The sequence below is a fragment of the Octodon degus genome, unplaced genomic scaffold (assembly GCF_000260255.1).
Source record: "Octodon degus isolate 3935 unplaced genomic scaffold, OctDeg1.0 scaffold00165, whole genome shotgun sequence".
Taxonomy (NCBI): domain Eukaryota; kingdom Metazoa; phylum Chordata; class Mammalia; order Rodentia; family Octodontidae; genus Octodon; species Octodon degus.
Window position 1 is genome coordinate 5,728,548 of NW_004524741.1, and position 25,151 is coordinate 5,753,698.

At 36.6% G+C, this 25,151-nt stretch overlaps 1 protein-coding gene across 1 annotated transcript in view; it reads right to left on the reverse strand.

Moving 5' to 3' along the window:
* Nucleotides 1-25,151, reverse strand: part of Cngb3 (cyclic nucleotide gated channel beta 3) — a 133,322-nt gene that overhangs the window by 80,115 nt on the left and 28,056 nt on the right. Inside the window, exons 2-8 of the mRNA XM_012517334.2 lie at nucleotides 20,978-21,120; nucleotides 19,582-19,734; nucleotides 18,508-18,716; nucleotides 13,923-13,973; nucleotides 10,607-10,693; nucleotides 6,687-6,751; nucleotides 5,717-5,839 (exon numbers count right to left, since the gene is read on the reverse strand). Of these exons, the coding sequence (XP_012372788.1) occupies nucleotides 5,717-5,839; nucleotides 6,687-6,751; nucleotides 10,607-10,693; nucleotides 13,923-13,973; nucleotides 18,508-18,716; nucleotides 19,582-19,734; nucleotides 20,978-21,120 (831 nt within the window). The remainder of the gene's footprint in view (nucleotides 1-5,716; nucleotides 5,840-6,686; nucleotides 6,752-10,606; nucleotides 10,694-13,922; nucleotides 13,974-18,507; nucleotides 18,717-19,581; nucleotides 19,735-20,977; nucleotides 21,121-25,151) is intronic.

A 25,151-nucleotide genomic window follows, 5' to 3' on the forward strand; every position in this document is an offset into this window, starting at 1 on the left:
TGATTTGAAACTGTCTCATTGCTATATGTTTATCAATAAAACTGTAGAAAAAAAATAAAAAAAATAATAAAAAGAATGCTAAAAAAATATACTTTATTAGTTATGCTTATGATATACCATAACTAAATTCACTTTGGGGAATTGGTACATTCACATTTTGATCATTTTTTTCTCCTCTCCTTCCTTTCCTTAGATCCTTCTAGCTTCCAAAAACTCCACCTCCCTGTTTTTTCCTTCTCTCCTTTATTTTGTTTGCTCTTTCAATTACCTGGATTTTGAGTCTTTCATTAAAGGGAAACCATATGATATTTAACCTTCCATGTAGGCTTGTGTATCATATTCCAGTAGATTATCTTTCACATTTAGCTCTGTGGATCACTGTGTATTAATATTTGAATAAGGTAATTTTTTAATGAAAACACATAATATTTATATTTAGTTTATATGTTCAGTTTATTATAGTTTATAATAACATTCAGATGTTAAAATAGTAAGAAAATTGGGGTATAAAGAGTGAAACAATTTGAAGTTGAAGTCAATATTCAAATAAAAACAAATCTAAAAAGCAATCACTCATTCAAATTCAGTATGTTTTGAAGGACGTGCAATTTTTTTTAACATGGTGGTTATGAGAACAGAAAAAGTAACTCACTCTTTGGTGAAGTTTGAAATCAGTCTGCCAAGAGAATAAACATATTACCATTGTGCAATTTCTTTTCAGCTGGCTTCCCTGGACTTACTAGTATTGCAGTGAGCTTGAAGCCAAAAAGAACCACCTTGAAGAAGTATAGAAACAATTTTATAAATTGCACTTTAATGTAAAAAAATTCAATTCATAATTTCCTGTTAGCTAACTTATTTTGGTTACATGCCCTGGACGTGTGGTTATCTTTAAAATTTGGAATTTTGAGCTGGGGAGATAGCTCAGTAGAATAAACACCTGCCTAGCAAGCACAGAGTCCTGAGTTCAATCCCAGGTACTGAATAAATAAATAAAAAAAATTAGAAAATTTATTAAGGCCACCACTCCCCAAGAATGAGATTTTCTCCCTAAAAGACCAATCATTGTTAAATTTGGGATTCTTTCTTTCTCTCATTGCAGTGTTAACAGGAACAAATACATAAATCATTTTCTTTCCTTTTCCTTTTTGTAGGTACTAGAAAGTAATAATCAAATGTGAAACTTTGGCATTGATTACCCACATCTCAAGGGCTTGCCTTGAACCTTTTCTTTTGTGCTAAATAGTCTGCTATGTTAGGTGGAAGTTTTCTGCCCTGATGTTTTATAGTTCATTTTGGGATTCTTTTCTCAATCATGTCTTACAACTAGACATGCACAACCAAAGGTAAGATTTGTAATTTAATTAGTTGACTTCATATTGATTTTCTAGGATTAGCTTAATTAGTGAAGCGAGTCCATCTCTAAAATGTTTACATTCCAGGCAGATCTTTTCTAGAAGACTCCATCTGGCTGATTTAATACAAACACTATGTATTAGCTATATAATAGATGGACTGCATCATGCACACCTACACGTGCACACCTACATGTGCACACCTACACATGCACATATATGCACCTCCACACTAAATTAATAAGGAATTTGATATAAAAGTTAAACAATTTAATGTAAGTATAAGAATTGTTCCTTTGTGAACACCTAAGGAATTCAAAACAAAACAAAACTCAGCAGCAAAACAAGAAACAAATCATCTCATTCAAATGGGCAAATACTTTGAATAAATACTTCTTTAAAAAAGCTATACAAATGGGCAGCAAGTATATGAAAAAGGTGCTCAGTATTTCTAGCCATTAGGGAAATGTAAATCAAAACCGCAGCAACACATCTCATCTCAGTTAGTGTGGCTATAATAAGAAAGATAAAATTTAAAAAGTTTTTGAGGAACTGCCATCCAGTTTTCTGCACTGACTATCCTAATTTATAGTCTTACCAACAGAGTTTCTCTGCATCCTTGCCAGCATATATGTATATTTTTTGTCTTTTTGACTAGAAAAGGGGTGAGGTGATATGTCATTCTTGATTTCTTTGCATTGCTCTGATGATGAATGATACTGAGTAGACTGACACATATTAGCTATTTGTGTGTCTTTTGAGAAACATCTTTTTTGCCAATTAATAGTCTTGCTCTTAAGTTGTTAGAGCACCTTATATATTTTGGATATCAATCTATGACAGATACAAAGTCCACAAATGTTTTCTCTAATTTGGTATAGTGCCTTTTTCTTTATTTTTTATTTTTTCCTTTGTTGTGTAGAAGCTTTACAATGTTATGTGAACCTATTGTAGTAAAGATTTGCAAGGACATGGATTTACTGCAGGATGACTACATTTATAGCAGCATCTTAGAATATTGACAGAAAACATCAAATCCGAAGAATGCATGAGATCTGACCATAACAGAGACCCGTAGGGCCCAGCCGAGGGCCTGGAGACCACAGCAATGTCTCATGCAAGTCCCTGTCAAGAATCTGCACAGGGAAAGTCCAATAGCCTGTGGTGGAAGATAGAAAAGCAGCACCAGCAGGGTGAAGGATCTGCGCCAGAAAGCTGAGGGTCTGCACCAGAGGAGGAAGCCATGCTAAACGCAAAATCCAGAGCTTCTCTGAAGAGGACAGCAGCCAGCCCTGTGGCAGCAAGGACTCAAGCGCCTCCTCTGAGGTGAACAACTGAGTTCACACTAGCAAGAACAGCCATAACAAAGCTTCTCCTAGGAAATCAACAGCACACGGTCTTCCCGTCTTGTTCTCCTTTCATAACTCTCCAGCAACAATCTTTGGGTGCTTTTACACCCAGCACCACCCTGACTCACTTGGGCTGGGCGTTCCCACTTAAATTAACCATTCATTAACCCACCACAAAGTCCTTTTGTCCGTATTTGTTTTTGGGGTTACAATCATATCCAATACCATCACTGAGACTAAAGCCAGAGGGCTTTCTCTTCATGTTTTCTTCTGGGAGTTTTCTCATTTTAGATATCACGTGTAAGTCTTTATTTAAGTTGATTTGTGTGTGTGGTCTATGATAAAGATCCATTTTGTTCTTTTGCATGAGGGCACATAGTTTTCCCAGCACCCTTTATTGAAGAAACTGTCTTTCCCCCTTGTGTATTCTTGGCACCCTTGTGAAAGACCCACTGAATATGTATATGTTGATTCATTTCTGGGCTTTCTGTTTTGTTTTGTTGGTCCACGTCTGTTTTGTGCAGTATTATACTATTTTAATTATTGTAGTTTTGTAATATACTTTGAAATGATTTTAACTTGTTTTTTTTTCTTTTGCTCAAAATTGCATTAGCCATTTGGGGCGTTATTAGTTTCCTATGAATTTTTGGTTTGCTTTTCTTATTTCTAAAAAAAAGGCAATTAGAGTTTTGATATGGTTTTAGTTGAATGTATAATGTTTTTGGATAACTTGAACATTCTAACAATATTAATTCTTTCAATTCATGAACCCATTATCTTTTGACTTATTTGCATCTGCTTCAATAACTTTCATTTATGTTTTATTGTTTTTTATGTACAAGTCTTGGATCTCTTAATGTATTATGTTTTGATCCTATTGTAATGAGATTATTTTCTCAATTTCCTTTTTGGATATTTCACTATTAATATATAAAGTTTGCTATTGGTTTATCATTAGCATTTTATCATTAGATGAATTTTTGAGAAATGCATATACCTATGTAACTCAAGCACCTATCGAGATGAAGAATATTGCCATCACTCAAGAAAGTTCTCTTGTTTTTTCCTATCCAGTCCTTGTCCTCCCATGCCCCAAGGCAATGAGTGTTATTTTTTTCCTTCCATGGATCAGTTTTGTCCATTTTGAAATTTCAGATAAATTAAATAAGTATAGGTTTTTGTGGAAAATAGATATTACTCAGTGTAATGTTTTTGAGAATTATTCATTCTGGGTGAGCATCAACAGTTTATTTCTTTATAGTACTGAGTAATACCCACTGTATGTATATACAGCAGTGTGTTTATTTATCTATGGGTGGTGACATAGGCTGTCTGTCAAGATTTTGTTTATTATGAGTAGAGCTTCTGTGCATATTTTCGTACAAGTTTGCCCCTCCCCCCGGGTGCAGTTTTAATTCTTCCTGGGTAAATATCTGTGCTTGGAATTTTGAGTTATAAAATAAGTGTATGTTTAGTTGTGAAAAGAACTGGCAATGTCTTCCTGAAATGATTACGCCATTCTATCTTCTTGCTAACAGTGTATGAGATATGTCAATAACTACAACTTCTAGCTGTCTTGTCCATATTATCCCAACATTTGATATTGTCAGTATTCTTAAATTTTAGCCATATATTTAACATGGTGGGTATCTTAACTTTTTGTAAAAATTACTTATATAAAGTTAAATCAGGCATAAATTAATTCACATTATAAAGAGAATTATTTAATAATAATTTTTAATTGTAAAAATTACAGGCTTTGTTATAAACTTCCCTGGAGTGGGTTCTCTTTTTGTATGTATGTATGTTTTCAAAATCTGGGCCTCTTCTGATTTGAAGTTTTATAACACCAGTTCTGGCTAAAAGTTTCAAAAAATGTTATTTAGTTCCTACACATGTCCAACTCAGTCTTGGTAGTGTGTAATTTGGTAAGATATTTTCACTGTCTTTGCTCTCTCCAATAATTGTTCTCCATCCTAAGGTCACACTGTGTTGCCCTTCAAAGCAATTCTGGGACTTACTGTTTTCCAGCAGGGTCATTGCTTTATTAAATGCTCAATGTCATTTCATTAGAGCAGAAAGTTAGGGTGTCTACAGGTCCTTATATCTACTAAAAGGAAATTTTACTAGTTAAAAAAAAACAGAAACCAAGTTGTCATTATTAAGTTGTGACTCTAATGCCCTATTTTTTCAAATGGTCTCTTTTCTTCCTCGGGCCTGCACACCTAATTGTCAAGTTTAATTTATGATCCTTGTTATTCTCAGTGTTTAATTGAGTTAGTGGTAGAGCTGACTCATAAGCCCATAAAACCCTTCAGTGATAAGCTAATTAGCTACTGCACTTGCCCTCTAAATAATTAACACTTTTCATTACTACCAATCAACATTGCAGTCATTAAAAGTTACCCTACTAGTGAGTTGTCCAGAGTGGAGACTTGCAAATAATGTTTTTGATCATGATCCAAAGAAATACATTTCATAGGCTAACCAAGGACAACACACACACACACACACACACACACACACACACACACACATTTCTATTGTCAATTGGGGAGACTTTGATATTTTCTATTCCATACATCTACATTCTTTTTTGCTTCAAAACATAGGGGCTCCTTGAAGAAGTTTTGCTGCCCATGAATGGGTTGCAATAGTTAAAAAAAATGCAGATTAAAAAAAAATGCTGATTTAACATTCATACACTGGGGACCAGGGTTCAATCCCTGGCACCGCATGCTGTGCCGGCCCTACCTCTGGGTGAGCTGAGCTGAGCACTGAGACCAGGTGTGGGGGTGCACACCTGTAATCCCAGCACTGGGGATACTAAAAACAGGAGGATCAAACAGGAGGATCACTATGAGTCTAACCTGCATAGCAAGATCTTGTTAAAAAAACCCAACCCAAACAAAAGCAAACCAAAAAACACCCAACCAACTAGCCAAAAAAAGCATTTGTATACTGAAATAAAATTAAAAGAATCAATGAATTTCTTTCCAAGTTGTAACTCACTTGTTTCCTTCACCATTATACACCCATTTTGTTGTGCCGATTCCTTCATAGTTTGAAGCCCAGTAATAAATACAAGCATTAATGTGCAGAATAAAGAGCAGATATCCAGTTGTTCGAATGACTCTGTCAGAAAGAATAAATGAAAGTCAGGATTCACATGTTCTTCCTGCAACAGAGCCTATTTTGTTTGTTTGCTTATTTATTTAGTTATTTTGGAACAGGGAATTGAACTCAGAACCCTGTGCTTGCCAGGCAGGTAGCACCGGGCCGCTGAACTATACCCACAGCCCCAAACAGCCTATTTGAACGTTTTCTTTTTCTTTAAGTCTCCACTAAGCCTCCTTGCTTTAGAGTTGCCAACTGCTGACTCTCATTAGCACAGCGGAAAGTGACGGTGCCACCGCCTGCTGTCTAGCTGCCGTGCCTTGACTGTGACTGACAGAGTGTAAAAAAATTCTGTCTCTCTTCTCACAGATGGTGTGCGTCGACTCTGTGAAAGAGCCCTCCAGGGTCCCCTCTCCAGTTTTAGCGCTGTGAAATATGCCGGGCCGATTTAGCTGGGTATCCCTGAAAAGCCCGTGGGACGCTCCGCTGCAATGAGCTGTGACCGGGGCTCTGAGCTCAAGGGAGCCCCGGAGCACGGAGAGAGTGAAACGCAGACCCGGAATGAGCGGAGAGAGCGCCGGGCCCACTCGCAGAAGGGCGCGTGCGTGCGGCTGGACGTGTTTGGGCTGAAGTGGCTAAGTCCTAATTTTAAGATCAGAGTTTTGAAATCTGATATGATTTTCACACTGTTATCTCACTTGGAATAACTAGACCTGTTTTGGAACAGGCTCTTGTATTTTATATACTCAAAATCTGAAGGGATCTGTTCTTCTGCAGTGGGGGGTTGGTCCTTCTCCCAAATGTTGTCTCAGACGCTTCGCTTTGCTTTCTCGGATTCCCACACGCGTGTCTGTGTCCACGTTACCTGTAGACATATGCTTTGTCCATTCTAGCCTCAAGGTGATGACTGAACTCAAAAAATGAGGTGTACTAGGCAAAAAACAAGCAAAAAGAAGGCAAAAGTATGTTAGTCTTAGACACGTCTGTTTAGACAGAGCTATATAAAATACATTGTCTCTGTTACTAGAAATAATTTTAGTAATCCATCTTAAAAATTCCAGGTCCTGCTTAATGGCGTTTTCCACTAGAGAGACCATTTTAGCGCAGTGCCAAACTTCTCGAGTTTCTTGCGTTATTTGATTTCTACCCTCTGGTGACAGTCTTATTTGTAATGCTCTTTGAAAAATCAATCATGTTTTCTTTTAAAGCGTACAGTGGAACTTATTTCGCAATAATTAAAATCACACTCTCCCAAAATAAATGAGGAGAAAAATGTAACATAATAAATTGAAGTCATAAATAGGCACATCCTATTGTTCAATACTGGCATTATTATTATTATTATTATTATTATTATTATTATTATTGTTATATATTTAATACAGGGTCTACAGGGTCTCCCTACATAGATTGAACTAGTAGTGATCCTCCTGCTTTCAGCCTCCCATGGCGCCAGTCACGCCCAGTCCCAGTCGCTTGCCCAGGGGAAGGACTGGCACAGCTTGTGGTGGAGGGGATAAAATCCCGGTCCCTATGTCCGCCTAAGCAGGCGCTTTAATCCGCTGAGCTATTTGGCTAGCCCTTGGCATTATTTTTAAAGATGACATATTAAATGTATGTTCAAACAAAATTTCAAATTTAGCATTAGAATCAACTAGTTATTCTTGATGTTATCCAAAAGCACAATGACTGTATGTGACCCATTTTAGAGCTGTTATCTTCCTCTGTGTTTTTTCCAGCTTATTTTTATTTCAGCTCTTCTTTCCTGAACACTGTCCTACCTCCGACCTTCTCTTCCCCCTTTCACTGTTGCAGGGAACACAACACAGGAGGGAGAGCAATCTCTCAGCCCAATTCCAGTTTCTTCTTTGTCACTTACTAACTTGTGATCTTGGAAACGTCTGCTACTGTTTCTGTGCCTTGGTTTCCTCAATTTTTAAGTAGACATACTTAAAAGAACCTGCTTCCTAGAGGATATTATACATATATTTAGAATCTTATGGACAGAAGAAAGCTTACAAATTACTTAACTCAAAACTACTCCAATGTGGACATGACCACGGTAGAGCATTTGTAATTTAAAAATATTATCAGTAATAGCAACGAATTGTTCACTACAAATAGGTACAAATTATTTGTGTTCAACAATTTTTGAATCGAAAAAATATCCCTCAAACATTGTCATTATGATAATTTCATTTTTTTTTGGTAACCTGCTTGCTATGCTTTTAACAGAAGGTTAGCAATAGCAGTTTTAGTTAAAATTTAACTTCTTCATGATAGAGAAAATTTATATTTTAAATTTGTTTTTCCATTTATAACTTGGAGACAGTGGTGATAAACATTTGTCCTGGAGAATTGTCCATTCAAGTGGCACCCTTATAAATAATTGAACTGATGGGACTACAAGGCTAGGAAAAGATCAATGTTGATTTTCACTACCTGTATTTTAAAACAACTGCTGGACATAGAAGGTTTTTGAACACCTTAGGGATATAGAGATGAGACATACAGAGCTGGTGTTTTGTAATTATAATGCCAGACAAATTCTCAAATCCACAGGAATCTCAGTCTTTCTGAAAATGTTCCCCTTTTAGCAAGGGCCTTCTGAAATTTCTTTATTTTTTTTTAAAAGAGAATACAAAATGGCAAAAAATATAAAGCATTAGAAATGATACAGAATTTCAATAAAAAATAATAGGAATTTGACAATGGCTGTTTCATTACATAACATTATCTTCAAATTAGTTGTTTAGAGTAACTGGTAAAAAAAAGTTATAAGAAATTAAAAAGGGAAATAAAGAAGAAAATATTAAGCATTTGAAACTAGAAATTTGATGAGGTCTGGCCTGGTCCTAGGTTGCTTGGAAGGCTGCCTTTTGCCTCAGTTTATACTATCCTCCTGCAGTCAAATCTAAAGCCTCTGGAATGGGGTTGGGTTATGAAAATGGGAGGTTAGGACCCATGCAAGTTGAAAAATCAGCAGGAAAGGGAGACACTTTCTGCCCTACCAGCCTGACTACAGTAGGGAATGTGGAGTCAGACAAGCACGTGCAGAACTCAGCAACACCTTGCGTCAGCGCGTGTTTGGGCAGGTTGTGTTCACCATGCGATGCTTATTTTCCTCATCTGCAAAATGAAGCTGTTGGGGAACTATGTGAGATAACGGACATGGAGTTTTAGCATGTGTAGCCCCAAGTGTGTAGTCAAGAAATTTCAGGTGTCACTGCTGCTTCTGTCAACATCCACCTGTGCCACCAGGTTGCACTAGTACATCTTCCCAAGAGGCACAGAAGATAGCAAATGCAAATTTATAAAGTCTTTTATGATCCATTTAGAAAGTTGTCTTTCGAAATACAAGTTATCATTATATTCATTTAGAAAGTTGTCTTTGGAAATACAAGTTATCATTATATTCTTAAGGATTTATACAAAATTCTTTTACCCTTGCACTTGCCAAGGAAGTGGTTATTCCACTGAGCCATCTCCCTGGTCCCCTTATATAAAATTCTTGGACTTGCCTTAAATTCTTTTTAAGAACCCAACAAAGCCATAAGTTCTAAAATGTTTATGTCTAGAATATTTTCTGAGTGTGTCATGCATTACATATCAAAATCAATTGAAATACCTTCAATACCTTAGACCAATTGAAAGACTTCAATACCTTAGAAGTCTTGCTCCAGGAGACTGGGGATACAGCTGAGTGGCTTAAGCACCTGCCTGGCAAGTGCAAGGTTCCGAGTTAAATGCTCGGTACTGCAAAAACAACCAAAAGTCTTGCTCCAATCCTTTCTGATTTTCTTCCCACCTTAGACAATCATTTTTTATTAGTTTTCTTTTGTAAACTTAGAATAATTGAAGATTTTCACTTTATATAGCACAGAAGCTAAGATTGCTCTGTAAACTCTTCTGTATCATGTTTTTATTTTTATTTTTACTTAGCACTTTGTCTTGGAGGTCTTTTATTATTATTTTATTTTATTTTAATTTTAGGGAAGGATCTGGGTCTCACTACTAGATCGGACTCATAGTAATCTGCCTGTTTACAGCCTCCCAAGAACTGGGATTACAGGCATGTGCCACCACACCCAGTCGCAATTGCCAGCCCAGCTTGCCCCAGGGGCAGGGTAGGGTGGGGCTGGCACAGCTGTCCCAGGGATTGAACCCTCAGTCCCTGAGCCTGCTTGCAGGTGCTTTAATCCACTGAGCTATTTGGCCATCCCTGTATATTAATATGGGGAAAATTTCATTTTTTAAAAGCTATAAAGCATTCTACTATGTAGAATGTACATGTAGCTATTTTCCTCCTAATACACAACTTAGTTATGCTGAAGTATGTATATAACTTTGTGCTGCAAAATATGCTAGCTGTTTTCCTAGAATTACAGAATTTTAGATAAGTAAGAAAGCTTAGAGATAATGTACTTTAACTCCATTTTGTAGCCTATATTTCAGGCATTGAATAATTGTCTGATAAAAAAGGACAAATAGAAAATTATAAAAGTTTCATTTGTAATTACAGTTGAATTTAACAATACAAAAGCATTTCTATTTAGGTTATAGGAATACATATTATGAGACAGAATAAAAGCAAACAGGAGTATTTTCCATCAGGAGAAGCAATGATATTTTTTTCTTTCATTTATTTAAAAAATTTGATAGCACTGATGATGGCAAAAAATGTATAAAAGTTTGGAAGAGATTAGGAATATTGGTAATTCTATGATATTTTAAACTGTTTCACGATTTCCATTATTATAAGGCAATTATATATAGTTACCTTACCTTCAATATCCTATTTGTTCGAAATATCGTATTATACCCAAAGAAGAGGTATAAAACATCAAATGGTATTATTGATGCCACATCCAACTGTTGGAAGAACACATTAACAATTATGTCATGGTTACATCCTTTGGGGGTCATTGATGGATTGATAAGAAATGAATGTAACAGTTGGTCAGTTACAATGGATTATCTGTTGGTAAACATGCCTCGTGCCATCGAAGGTGTGTTAGCACCAGAGATACAAGAACAATACTTCAAGGCCCACTTTTGATGTATCTCATTTCCGCCTTCATACATCTGATCTTTCCTCAGGCATGAGGGTTGCTAAGGATTTTGTGCAGCTGTCACAGACACTCGGGCGATGATGTGGTTGCTGATGTTAAAGTAAGTTTCAGGTCTTTTAAACATGAGACTCTGGAAGTAAGTCAAGTCCGTTTTTGCTTGTGTTTGAAATCGATGCACGTTCATTGAAGTGATACATTTTTAATTCCAGCCAATTCTCCAGAGTTAGAGTGGAGTCCATTGGTGTGGTTCATCTACATTATTAAGAATTTTCTGCGGCTGTCTAACGTGGACCATTTTGCTATCAATTAACTGTTGTGTAAGTATCAGAGAAAGCACAGTAAAAGAGAGGAAGAAAGAGAAACTCCTTTTGTTAATCAGCCACTCTGATGGGAAAAGGCATTGGAAGTACTGTGTAACTACAACTAAACACACAGATTTTTAAAATTTGCCATGTATTTGCATCATTCAGGCTTTCTCACATCCTAATAATTCTCAAATAGTGACATCATACTTACATATTTTCCTGATCAAAATAACAGGAAGAAATGCTTTTATATAACACAACTATATATTTTCACTAATTTTTATGTGGTCCTGAACAATAGGGTACCTTAAAAAGATTTAAGCTATTTTAAGACAATTAAGAGCAGTTAGGAACATATTTTAAGGCCATACATATGAGAGTTGAGTACTTGTGTAACTTTTTCAAAACCAACTCCTATTAAATAGAAATGAAACTTGTAGTTTCAATTAACCAATTGAAGCTATTTCAAAATGCTAACAGTACTGGTTTAGAAATTACATTATATCATGGGACCTCATTATTGTACCCTACAGACATCTCTCGTTAGTTTTTCAATTTTTATCTTTTATTAGTGCATGCTTGCAGCACATAATGGGAAGTTGGCAGGTGCAAACACCACACCTCAATTGTTTCCTTCTTCTTCTCCTTTCCCCAACTCTTTATTGCCTTCCCTTTTGCAAAAAAGATCTATCTTATTTCTTATCTATCCTATTTCTTATTATTTATCTTATATTTGCTCCTTATTTGTATTTTGGGTTTCTCATATATCAGAATCCATAAGATATTTGTAGCAAGTTGGAACTTGTACATGAACATTCATTAAAAAAAAGTGTCCTACAGGGGCCCGGGAGATGGCTCAGTGGTATAAGTGCTTCCCTGGCAAGCTCAAGTACCTGAGTTCAATCCCCAGTCCACCAAAAAAAAAAAAAAAAAAAAATGTCCTACAGATGAGGAAGCAGAAGCATGGGATGAAGCCCGACTAGTGCTACCCCAGAACCCACAGGCTCTGGTTCAAATCATAATAATCTTTTTTACTCATTTTTTTTTATCAAGTTGTTCAACTTCCCCTTTGACTTCTCTGTGTGGATAATTAGTAGCCATTTTTAATGTTAACACATTGACATGTTTATATGTAGACAGAGAATGGTTTATTTTTCATTAAATTGTAGAAAATTGAATTGATTGGTAATTAACATCAAACTCCATGAGGCACTTTGTAAAGCATATTGGGGTTGAAAGAGGAGTAAGATACTATTTTTGTTCACAAGAAATTAACCTCATAGCAGAAAGGCAAAAAAAAAAAAGAAAAAAGAAAGAAAGAAAAAGAAAAAGTAAGTGACCAGTGCTGGCCAGATAGCCCAGTGGATTTAAGTGCCTGCTTAGGCTGACTCAGGGGTCAGAGGTTCGATCCCTGGCCTGCTATGCTGACACTGCCCCCGGGGCATGCTGAGAAGGCAACTAAAACTGGACGTGATGGTGCGTGTCTATAATCCCAGTGCTTGGGAGGCTGAAACAGGAGAATCACTATGAGTCTGATCTACATAGTGAGACCCTGTAGACCCCGTAGACCCTGCACTAAATTTAAAAAAGAGGGACCAGAAGTAAGTAAAGGTACAATTTTACAAAAATAAATACAAATTAAATATATAAATAATTAATTTTAACCTTACTCAAGTGCAAATAAGTACTGAATCAAGAGTTTGGAAAATGCTTTGTGGCTCTTACAAAGGATGCTTATTCTCTGGACGGTCATAAAGTGATGTAGATCTTTTATGAATGTGTCTAATATGTGATGATGCTTTGCAAAGAAAATTAGTGGGCTATAAAGACAAATTAAATACAATTTTAATCACTAAACATTGCTGATATGGAAATTTGGAACCTTAAACTCAGATTTGTGTTTTTCTAAATAAAATTTAGGTTAAGTTGTCCTTAAGGTGGGAGGCTAGAGTTTACACACACAGATTGAATACTTTTGAATAACCCTGAATCTCTACCTATTTCTCAGAGTTAAGAAGAAAAATTTAAGGTAAGAAAATACTTTGTGGGCCGTCAAGATAGCTCAGCAGACTAAGTGTCTGCTTAGGCAAGAACAGGGACCGGAGCTCAATCCCCTGCACCACATGTGCTATCGCTGAGTGTGCTGAGCTTGCCATTGAGACTGGGCGTGGTGGTACATGCCTGTAACCCTAGTGCTGGGGAGCCTGAAAACAGGAGGATCACTATGAGTCTGAGTTGTGTAGTGAGATCCTGTACCAAATACATTAAAAAATTTGTAAATTATCAGAATAATAAAACATAATATTGTTATGTGAGGAAAGGAAGATGTTTCTATTTTTTGTTGTGCTTATCTGAACAAGAAAGTAATAAAATCAGAAACAACTTTGCAGATTTTTATACTCTCATGCTATAAGAATGAGAGGCTACAGTTCTGTAGACAAGACATACACTTTTATCAACACTGAAATCAGAATTTAAATGTGGGTACTACTATATACTTAATCTGCTTAATAATGACCCATGTATTGAATTAAACCATTTATGTATGCAAGGGAATGTATCATGATGTTATTGAGAATCAAAACCATAAGGTCTTCTATTATTTAATTAAACCTCATCTTTATGAACCTTTGTTACAAAGTAAGATGATTTATTTATTGAAATGAGATTTGAAATAGTAATAGATTACTTGAAAAGTTTTGAAATTATTTAAAAGTCACCCACTTGAAATTTTGTAGAGCTTCTGTAGTGTCTCTTCAGCTCAGTTGAGTCCACCTGAAATGTATTTATGCTTTGATTAATTTTAGCCAATTTCATTAATTATTTTTCATTCCTATCCTTATATTGTTAGTGATTTCTTTCTTCTCAACCCTTCTAATACCAGTCCATAAATATGCTCCCTCCCCTCAAATTTTAAAGCAAAATACCTTCCCCAAATTCCCTGTTGTTTGTCAGAGTTGAGGGTCTCAAGATAGTCATCTGCATTACTTTGCTCCCATTTCTCCCTCAGATTTGTGCTTAAACCATGGCAGTGTTTGGTACTTGTGCTTCTTTCCACTTCTCTCACATGAGACTAACTGTGCTAAGCCTCACAATAACCTCTAATTATCACCTTGAGGGAATCCTTTGTGGTACATAGTGTCTTGTAGAGCCCTCACCAAACTGTGAAAGGATCCATATATGTCTTCGCTCATTTGTTTAAAATCAGTCTATGTGATCAAAAGGTAATCTATTGAAGGCAGGATTGGCTTCATTTAATAACTGTACGTAGCAGGTCCTAGAATGTACTGAAGAATCCAGTACACATCGAGGGGCAGAGGGGTGAAAGAACAGGGAAAGAAGGATGAGTGAGTTTGTGAACAACTCACTTAGAGAACAACTTTGTCCTTGGAACTGTCAGTAATGCCACTCTTGGTGCACTTTACTTCTTAAATTCCAACTTTTTGGTATACTCTAGGACTGTGGAGCTAGCCATTTAAAAGTTGACACTCCTCATGGTTTGATTTTCTGTTCTTTCCTCTTTATATTTACTTTCTGAGAAATGATACCCACTTTTGTGACTGCAAAGCCCATTATATATGTCAAGCCTATGAATGTCTGCCTCTACTTATAATACTTTCTTGCTGTTTGTGCTTAACCTGGATTAATCGTCCTCCTCTGTTTAATTTAAGGCTAATGTGACCCCATCCCTGAGATTATATCCTAACAGCATCCTTATCGACACTGGTTAGTGATCTTACACTACTCTCAGCTCTCTCCAGCCACCAACCAACTCTACAGATCCGTCTTCCTCAACTTGTGTGTTCATTTTTTCCCACTGGCAATGCTGTACCTGTCTCAAGTCTTTCTCTACTCTATCCATTTGCAACCACAGGCAGAGGTTCTCTCTAAATCAGAACACTTAACAATCTGTAGTTCTGTCAAATGCTAGCGCTTTACATGATTTTAAGAAAAAAATAGCTTCCATGCTTTGCTTTCTGAGTTGCAGGCACCTTCTGCAGCCTTCCACACACTGTTTAGCAACTTCTCAACTGTGGCAGAAAGCTCACCCTACCACTGGCCATGCTGTTCCCAGAGCTCAGAGTATGATTCAGTATTTTGCAGGGGGAAGAGGGTGCAGAGAATTCCATCCCTCTGTCAAGACTTGGAATGAGTATCTTTGTATTCCTGTAGTTTGCTCTGAGCCTCAGAGCACCCTGGGTTTACCTTTGTCAAGATTTGCAACATACAATTCCACCATTTTCTTTTCATTTGTCTTTCCTTCATACCTGAGCTATGTATGATCAGGATTTCTCACTGTTTTTCTGTTTTCTCAATTCTTTATATCTAGTGTAGAGTTGGTATTCAATAAATGCATTATATGCCATTGATGAATGAGAAGTATTAATAATGACATTAATGTTCAGACTTAAAAGAGTTAATATTACATTTACTTTTATGTTTTGGTTATATGTAAGAAAATATGTCGCATATTTTTGTTTTTTGGCAGAACCGGGGCTTGAACTCAGGCCCTTGTGCTTGCCAGGCAAGCTCTTGCTCTACTGAGCCATCTCCCCAGCCCCTGTCACATATGGTTTTAGCTAGTCGATAAAAGTGCTAGAACACGGACATATAGAAACGGCATCGTGTAACCATTATCCATCCATGCTGATGGTGTTCAGAAATTTCCAGCTACTGCTGCATTATGTTAGACTGTTAGTCAACTTCTACTCCCTCTCCCCATTTTCTCTTTCAATAATTTGTATCCATCTTCCCACAGGAAATTTTACAAAAACCCGTTTGGAAACGTAAGATGTCGATCTTTAATGATTTGTACTGTGAAATGAAATGACTCGGGTAAACAAAACTAAGTTTAAAATGACATTTTATAAATCATGTTCTGAGGTTGAGCGAAGCTGATCAGCTCTTACAGTGCTTAGGTGGGGTACAGAAACACAGTTGGAGTATTAAGTGGTTAAGTTAAATACCGCATCCTTCCCACATCAGGGAAGACTGTTTTTAGCACTTATCCTTCTGTTTTCAGAGTTGCCTGCGATCTTATGATTGAATAAATGCAAATGCAACTAAAAACTTGTTAGATTAAGAGAAAGAATGATAGAGAACTAAGTGCCATCTAGTGATTTTAAAAATCCCTTTTCATTAGAGCACTAATAAATTTGGCATCATTAGCCTTAGGAGATCAGTGTGCTTACTGGTAACAATTAGGCACTTATTTTTAAAATGTCACCATACTTAGTTCTCTATCTGTCTTTTAAGCCTCCTCATTATTCAGACAACATTTCTTAAGGGAAGGCTTACTTCGGGAGAAAGTGTTAATGGCACTAAATCCTTTCTCAATAGTTTCTGAAGAAGTTCTATTCAGATGTTAGTATATTTACTTGTTACTTGCTTTTGCTGACAAGCAATTCAGTAATTCTACATGGAACAGATCAGAGAAGTATTTCAACAAGAATATCATCTAACACAACTGCAGTGCAGACTAAATATGTGAGGAGAGAAAATCCTTGAATCAGTGTTCTCATGCGTTTCTTCCTCCGAATATATCCTGGGTGTATGAGTTTGCAGATCAGACAGGGGAATCAGTCAAATACTGTCTGTGAAGAAACTTACTACCAAGTAAGAAAGAGAGCTACATATATAAAGAGGAGACAAGAAAAAAGTTTGTGGACATCCACTCATTTAATTCATTCCTGTGCATCTTCTACATGTGCACCCTGTTTTGTTTAATCTTCAAACAAGATTTATAAGGTAGCTATTATTCTCTCTTGATGTGTGAAAGAGGAAGGGTACAGTGAAAGAGTAAATTTAGTTTTTATCATATAATGCTGTTAATACTTTTAAGAAGTGAAATTTGACCCTAATCTGTTGGTTTCTGCTAGGTGATAATTAGCTTAGTATTTATTTAACAAAATTAATCAACAGAAATATGAGTAAAGCATCTGAAGTTCAGACAAAGGAATGGTGAGATGTTTTCAGGTGAGTTGATAAACAGCTCTGATGAGGACACAGTGCTGAAAGCAGTCGACCATAACAGAAGGCGAAGTGATTGACATTGCCACTCGCTGGTGTTGAAGTTTCCAGGGATCCTTGTCACGGGTGCGTGAGCTGCCAGGCACTGTGGAGATGTCTCATATCCAAATAGTTCATACTGCCCTTGCAGTTTGAATTCTACCTTGTATAAGGGAAATTACATACAAGAGAAATTTCTGTTGTTTTGAGGTTCAAAATTCTGTTATCTGTGTGGTACCACTTTCAGAAGAAAGATGCTATAAATACATGCGGTGGATGAACTTGTGAACCTCCCTGAGTCCATCTGTTGTGCCTAATGGCACCTCTTGTATTGCCATTTCCCATATAGCTTGTGAAACAGGTAAACACAGCTGGTAGGTATACGTACTTGACCACTGTAGCCGTTTAATGAATGTCTGTTGAATAAATAAATCAGTACTTTGATAGTGTGCACCAAATATAATATAGATAATGCAGTGGGCCTTTCAGATCGGAGACTCAGTGTGTACAGACTTCGGACCACAAATGTAATCAAGATTCACGGGCTGGAACTACCTAATTTAAATTAAAGAAACCACTGAATTTCTTTTGAACAAACAAACCAATTAGCTCCTGCTCTGTATTTGTAGCTTGTGATAATGCATTTTAAATAAAGCCCATTGAATGTGTTTTTATTGGTTATTTTTCTTGGTTTTAACACTCCATTGTGTGTAAAGACCTCTTAGAAAATTGAAAATAAAAGTCTCCCTTTACTGATTTTGTCATTTTCCATTTGTCAAACATTGATTTTCTTCCCCTTCGTACATCTAATGGAGGTTGAAATTAGTGCTTTTGTTGGTGTTGTTTACTTCTTGTTTGTGCTCCGCGTGGTCATTCATCAAGCTGCCAGCAAGCTCTGGGGACAGTGCCGGTGAGGTAACTAGTGCTACAGTCTGCACAAGGAAAACTGAGTAGATTTTTCCTATAGCTTTGGCTTTTGCCTTTAGGATTTCTTTTAAGGAAACATTTTGAATGTAGGGGATCCCACCCAGACAATTAAAAAAAAAGAGATTTAGGCTATTTCTTTCAGTTTTTTAAAAAATGTCAAATGTCCTAGAGTCAAAGGAAAATACCCAGAATGTAAAGGAACCTGCATCTGTCCTCTAAAAAATACATTAAGCCCACGTGGTAATACATTCAGTCAGTCTTACTGATGGCTTCCTGTCATTAATGATCTATTTATGCAGAACCAGTTAAATATTCTGTTAGAAAATGCTAACTTATTTTTTGTTGGCCATGTCTTTTTCTAAATCCCACTTACTATTATTTCTCCTCGTCTCAAGAACCTGAGTCTGGGCTGGAATAATAGTAGATCACAAAGATAGATGATATCACATACGATGTCTGTAAGAAGCCAGTAGTGTGTGTTGTCTGGTGTTTGATATGGAAAGACCACTCGCAATGGTATCATCCAGCAGTTCCAGTTGTAGGCAATGGTGACAAGCAAGAGCCACAGGAGATAGAGTTGATCTGGAAAAACAGCAACAAGAGACATCCAGATGGTATGGGACACACAAGAAAAAAAGTCTCTTGCTTAGTACAGTGAAGTTCAGACACTACCCTTTGGATACAGGCAGTTTGTACTAAGGGGCTCTCGTAAGCATTCAACACACTTCTGCCTCTGGAGTGGGAGGCCTTGTGCTATTAAGGATAGAAAGTGACATCATCAACTCTGCAGGAGTGCAGTTTCCTGTCTTGCTCCTGGCCACACTGCATCTGTCCCAGTGGGTAACTGCACCATTTTGATTCAAGCAAGTGAACACCCAAGAAAATTCTAGGGGACCTTGCTGAGGCCTCACTGCAGGAGCAGGTCTTAGGCGTTAAACTGCAGGCATGTCCAGGGCAGAGGGAGAAAAGCCACCTCCTCCCAGCTGATGGCTCAGCATTGAGTGGCGGGGGGAGGGGAGAACCAGCCCCTTGCAGAGCCCACATCCCTTCGCCCCTTCACATTTCGAATGCTGCCTTTCTCTACCAAGGGAGGCCCTGGGAGGGAATTTGTTTGATTAGAATAATTAGTATGCAAAGCCATGGAAGGAGATGGACTATTTACAATGATTCTTTGCTTGTCAGTATGCATATTGCTGAGAGCTTTGGGGTTTTCTTTATAAAGGTAATTAGAAACAAACCCTAGAGTGTCTTTTAAAATTAGGTAGGGACATTTTCTTGCTCATCTTCACCAAGAGTAGGAACAACCTTTGCAGATTATGCAGTTCAAATTATACTTTTTCGACAGATTCAGAACATCGGTTAGGGAAAATAGACTCCCTGCATCTTCAGGTCACAAGGGTTTCTTCGTGAAAGCCAGCCCTCCCAGCAAGGTGCCTTTTGCTGATACCTGATTGTGAATCTATGCTTCTTGGAAGTCTCATTCTCTTTAGGTGTTCTGTCAGAGGCAGCTTCTGGAATTGCCAGCACAGTATGCCATAGTAGTGCTCTGTTTTTAGATTAAAATTGCTTTCTTGTGTTGATGGTGTAGCTATGGGCTTTGCTTTCAAGGGGGAGAAAAAGAGAGAACATCTTTAATGGGTTAACATTAGTTAGCTTAATGATCACAAAGCTTAGATTTGATGGACGCACATGTTTGAAAACTTTTCCCTTCTTAATGCAGGAAGATGAGGCAAAACTCTTACTTACAATAGTGATACTTATTTCACAATATGTATATCAAAATATTATATTGTATACCTTAAATATATATGATGACATATATTAAAATATCCAAGTAGCAAAAACACCGGAATTTGAGAAATACACAAGTTTTAAACTCATTAATAAGGTATCACAAAACAAATACTAGGTTTAAATTTTATATTAAAATACATTTTCACATATATTCATCAAGTGCTGGGTAAATAAAACTCAACATATTTTTTCCAACATAGCTTTCTTAACCTATAACTTATTAAGGCACATCTCTTTAAAAATAAACTATTTTGTAATACCTAACTCATTTGAAAAACATAACTTTCTTTATATGGAACTATAAGGAAACCCTCAACTTGATTTGGATTTATCTGTTATTAAAAATTTAAAGTTTTTCTCTTATTTAATTCACATATACTTTACATAGGTATGATCAGAGCCCATATAACTTTTGTGTTCTACTTATTGTTGTTGATGTTTTTCATAAATACCTATCTGTAATTATGAGAAAGGTAGATCATGGTTCTTCCCCTTATGTTATTGCCTACTGATGTCCTTTTTTTTTTTTTTTCTGTTGGATACTCTGTTAGCATTCTTATATTTTCATGGTCTATACCATGTATTTATAGGTATTTTAAATTATTGTCTACAACAGTAAAACTTATTATAGAAGATTCTGTGGGTGGCCATACATATAACTTGGGTGTGACGGTTACTTGGAAATGACTTCTTGTGTTTTTCTGAGTTTTTTTGGAGCAAGTTGTGTACAATAAGAGGCATATAACAGCATACCTCAGTAGCAGCCAACTACATCCTCTTTATTAGGATAATTCTTAGGTTTGGTCCACATAACTTTTCCATTATATAAAGTCCCATGTACCCCCAAACTTGCCTTCTTATTAATTCATCCTTGTCTCCCCTATCTGCTGCTCTTATCAATTTCACCTTCTTTGGTCACTCACACAATAACTGTTTATACCTGATCATTGTTTGAAGATCTGTTGTGGGGGAACTCAAATTGAATTATTTGCAAAATAAATGCATGTCTCTTCATAGTTCCCCTTTTCCCTCAGTGTTTCAATGCTTACCAGTGTGTGGGCTGGCTTCGGGTGAGGACAATTCTCCTTGTGTCAACTTTTCCTTGTAGAGGGCTGTTCTCTGACACATTCTTTTCACCATGTTGTGGAGCTGGGCATCAGCATACTCACTTATAACAGGGACTCCAAGTGGGCTAGAGGAAGGAAAAGAAGAGTGGAGATACAGATGGGCCTATAAGGAGATTCCAACAGGGGAGAGATAGTATTTTTCACCTTCCATAATCAAGAGTATTAACTTCCTGTTCTTGCAATTGCAGAGAACAATTCAAACACAGAATTTAATGGAAATATCATGACAGAACATAGATTTGTCACTGAAAAATGATTATTCTTGAAAAATATTGAATCATGACTGCTGTAGTTGTGCCATTAAATTATACTACTAGAAGTTCCTAGTGTTGTATCCCTGAGATTTCCTGTTATCAATTAGCTCTTGACCTCTTAGGGGCCATGTGATGTTTTTCCCAGGCTGAGATCATTTCTTAGCTATTTGGCAGCAAGAAAATAAGGGTTGCAGTCTGTGTACCCCAGGAACTGGTTTTTCCAATAATCTGAATTCGTTTGCAAAGTAAATCCCTCTCCAGAATGCACAGATAAAAGCCTGGGCTGTCTGGCACCTTGATAGCAGCCTCATGAGACTTGAAGCAGAGAGCCCAGCCCAGCCCACCTCAGTGTCTGAGGGAAGCCACTGCAATGTCATCCGTATGAGCCTATTTTAAACCATGGAGTTTGTGGTTTATACAGCAATAGAAAAATAACGCAGGTTTGTTTTAATGAATTAACATTGCGAGAAAGCATACAAACAGACTAGTTAAGGGTATCGTGTCCAAATCTGCTTTATTTCATAAGAACCTGAATTTTCTTCCCCCAGAGCTCTCACCACCTTTCTTCCTTCCAACGTCTGAGCCTGGGTCTAACTGGGCCTATGTAGGTGATTTCTGTTTTCCTTTCTTCACAATCATGAGTCAATTCTCTCTCCACCCCACTGCCTCACTTCCATGGGATTCACATGGGACTGGATGACCTGTAGATTTCAGTTAAGAGCACTTGACTGTAGTGTAAGCCCCTATTCGTGAACCTGTTCCCTTCCCAGACCTTGAACGTGTCACTTCTCTAACTGTTAATAGATCACAAACTGTTGATGATTTTTACTCTTCTTATGATCATGACTTACACTTCTTTAGAAGGTCAAATGTCCAGTTTCAGCATTTTATTTAGTCACATTTATAAGCTTGTTTAAGAATAGTGAAGACTGAGCTATAATGAAAGAAAGGTCCATCGAAGGCAGTACAGAAATAGGTAGACACTAAGTCCATGAAAATAGATTTTCTTTCTGATGAGTTATCATAGATAAAGTGGTTGATTGTGTGTGGAGTTATATGTGCTTTAGTACTCAGAGCTATCTCCCTGGCCCCTGAATGTTGATTTTGCCCAGCTACTGAGTTTGGTTATTAAATTTGGAAGTCTTTTGGTAGAATTTTCAGCTTCTTCACTGTAGAGTATCATGTCACCTGCGAATGATGATAATTTCACTTCTTCCTTTCCCATATTTATTCCTTTTATTTCTTTCTCTTGTCTAATTGCTATAACTAATGTTTCTAGAACTATGCTGAATAGGATTGGTGACAGCGGATAGCCTTATAGTTTTGATTTTAGAAGGAAAACTTTCAGTTTTAGTTCATTTAGTATGATTTTGGCTGTTAACTTGTCATAGTTAGCTTTATCAGACTGAGATAAAGGGCATCTTTTCCAATATCCTGACGGGTTTGAATCAGGGATGTGTGTTGAATTTTGTCAAATGCTTTTCTGTTTGTATTGTGTTGATCGTGTGATTTTTGTCCTTGGCTGTACTGATCTAGTGTTTTATTTATTGTTTTGTGTATGTTGGACTATCTCTCTCTACCTTGGATGAATCCTACTTGGTCATGTACATATTCTTCTTGATGATTTGCTGTATTTTTTGCAGCATCATATTGAGGATTTTTGCATCTATGTTTATTAGGGAGGTTGAGAAGAAAGTTAGCCTCTTTCATAAATGGGGCTGGAAAATCTGGATTTCCATATGCTAAAGACTAAAACTAGACATTTCTAGGTAAATGGATGCACCATGAGATCATACTCGTAAGTGAAGTAAGTCAGATACATGTGTGGAACAATCATATTATTTCTTTAGTGTGAGAAACCAAAAGTGTAAAGACCAAAATTTAGAATAGATGTTGTAAAATAGGAAGAAAATGTTCAAATGGGAAAGAGAACTATGGAGGGGTGAGGGGCAGAGGAAGGAAAGGAAAAGAAAAATAAATGAGAAAAGGAGAAAAAATGGAAACAAAGCTTTTGTAAATAAGGAAGGGAACAGGGTACCGGAATGGGAAAACTGTAGAATAAAAATATATTACATACTGGTACAAATTCCCTATAATGAATGGGATCATTTTATATATTTAAAATGTACCAATAAACTTAATTAAAATGAACTTATCACAAATTTCATCTCATTGTTTTTCACACATCTTAATATTTTAAATTTATTTCTTAATGGATACATAGAAAAAAAATTGTGTCTATTTATGGAGCATCATAGGATGTTTAAATGTATACATTGATTATTAAAGATTTAGTATGCTTAGAAGTAATTTCATTCATCGAGCAATTATTTAGCATATACTTTGTACACAGCAAAGATAGATTATTTAGAGACTGGTTCCATAGATTTTCACAGATTAATGAAGGTGTAACATTAAATAATAAAGATACACACAGGTATACTCTGATCACATTGAGCTTAGCATGGGGGAGTCTATGAAGTCTTAAGGGAATGACAGAACTGTGATGGAGAAGCAATAGACCAACCTTCCAAGCCTTGATATCTGTGTGTCTGGTGATACAAAAGAAAATAACATAGTCAACAAAAATTTTGGCATGATTGAAACAGTGTGTATGTGTGTGTGTGTGTGTGTGTGCATGTAGGAGGCTAGGGGCAAGAAGATGGGTCGGATCTGAAAAGGCTAAATGAGTAAACAAAGTTACAATCGTCCCTCATGACTTGTGAAGTTGAACGTTGAGCTCCAAAGAGGAGCCAGTACAGACAAGGCAGCAAATGAGGAGTTTGGGTGGACAGGTTTGTACTTTAGAGAAGTGACAACAATGGGAGAAGGGGCTGAGACATCTAGTATTAAAACATGGAGGTGAAGAAGAGTTACTCCAACAGGTTAGATTAGAGGTGATTAGGAAAAAAGGGCAATTGTAGAAGTATGTTAGAGGCAGAATCATAGGATGCAGTGAATTCTATGGATGGCTGGGTAACCCAAAGAATAAAGAATAACCTGAAAGTTTTCATTACTAAAGATTAGATTCATGAAGGAAACAGGAATATAAATAGGAAGCCAGAAAGCAGATCTTTATGTGTAGTGGACCCATAGAAAAAAAAAAAGAATTCTTTTTTGGGGTGTACGTTCAATTCAAGGTCTTGTAGGACTCTGTGTGTTAGGTGTTTATCTCACTGAGGAGGCATTTTAAAACAGTTCTGGGGACAAGAACCTAGTGGTCATCAGTCATAAGAAATATTTGGATCAGGTGGATGACATTGTCAAAGACTATGAAATTTTGAAGCTCAGGATTACAGCTTTTCTTTATCTTCTGTAAGACATAATAGATTTTTAATAATTGCTTATCGAATAAACCTGCTAGCTCTAACCTTTTGTTTGACCTTACTTGATGTGCCTCAGTGCTTTAAAAAATCTATAAAAGACAAAGTTGAATGTTGGTTGGTGAATCATTAACTATAAAGTCAGGTATTCAAACTGTCAAGTCGTAAGACCTAAGGGGAACAATTTTGCTTTTCCTGAATTATACGTAACCATATAATTGCCACTTATACATACAATTTGTATTAACCTATTTTATGGTTAGAATAATAAAAGTAATGTCAGAAAGCACCTAGCATTTCAAATACATATCTATATTTAGACTATTAAACATTTTTATTTTTCTATTAGCTGAAAGACTAATTTATCAGCACTTTTCATCATCTTTTTTGGCATCTTCTCTAGTGTGATCTTTTTCTGTCTTCTCTTCTGCCAATATACATATAGAAATCATGAATGAATTTTTCTTTAGGCAATTTGGTAACTGAACACAAAAAGACAAATAGAGACGATGAAATATA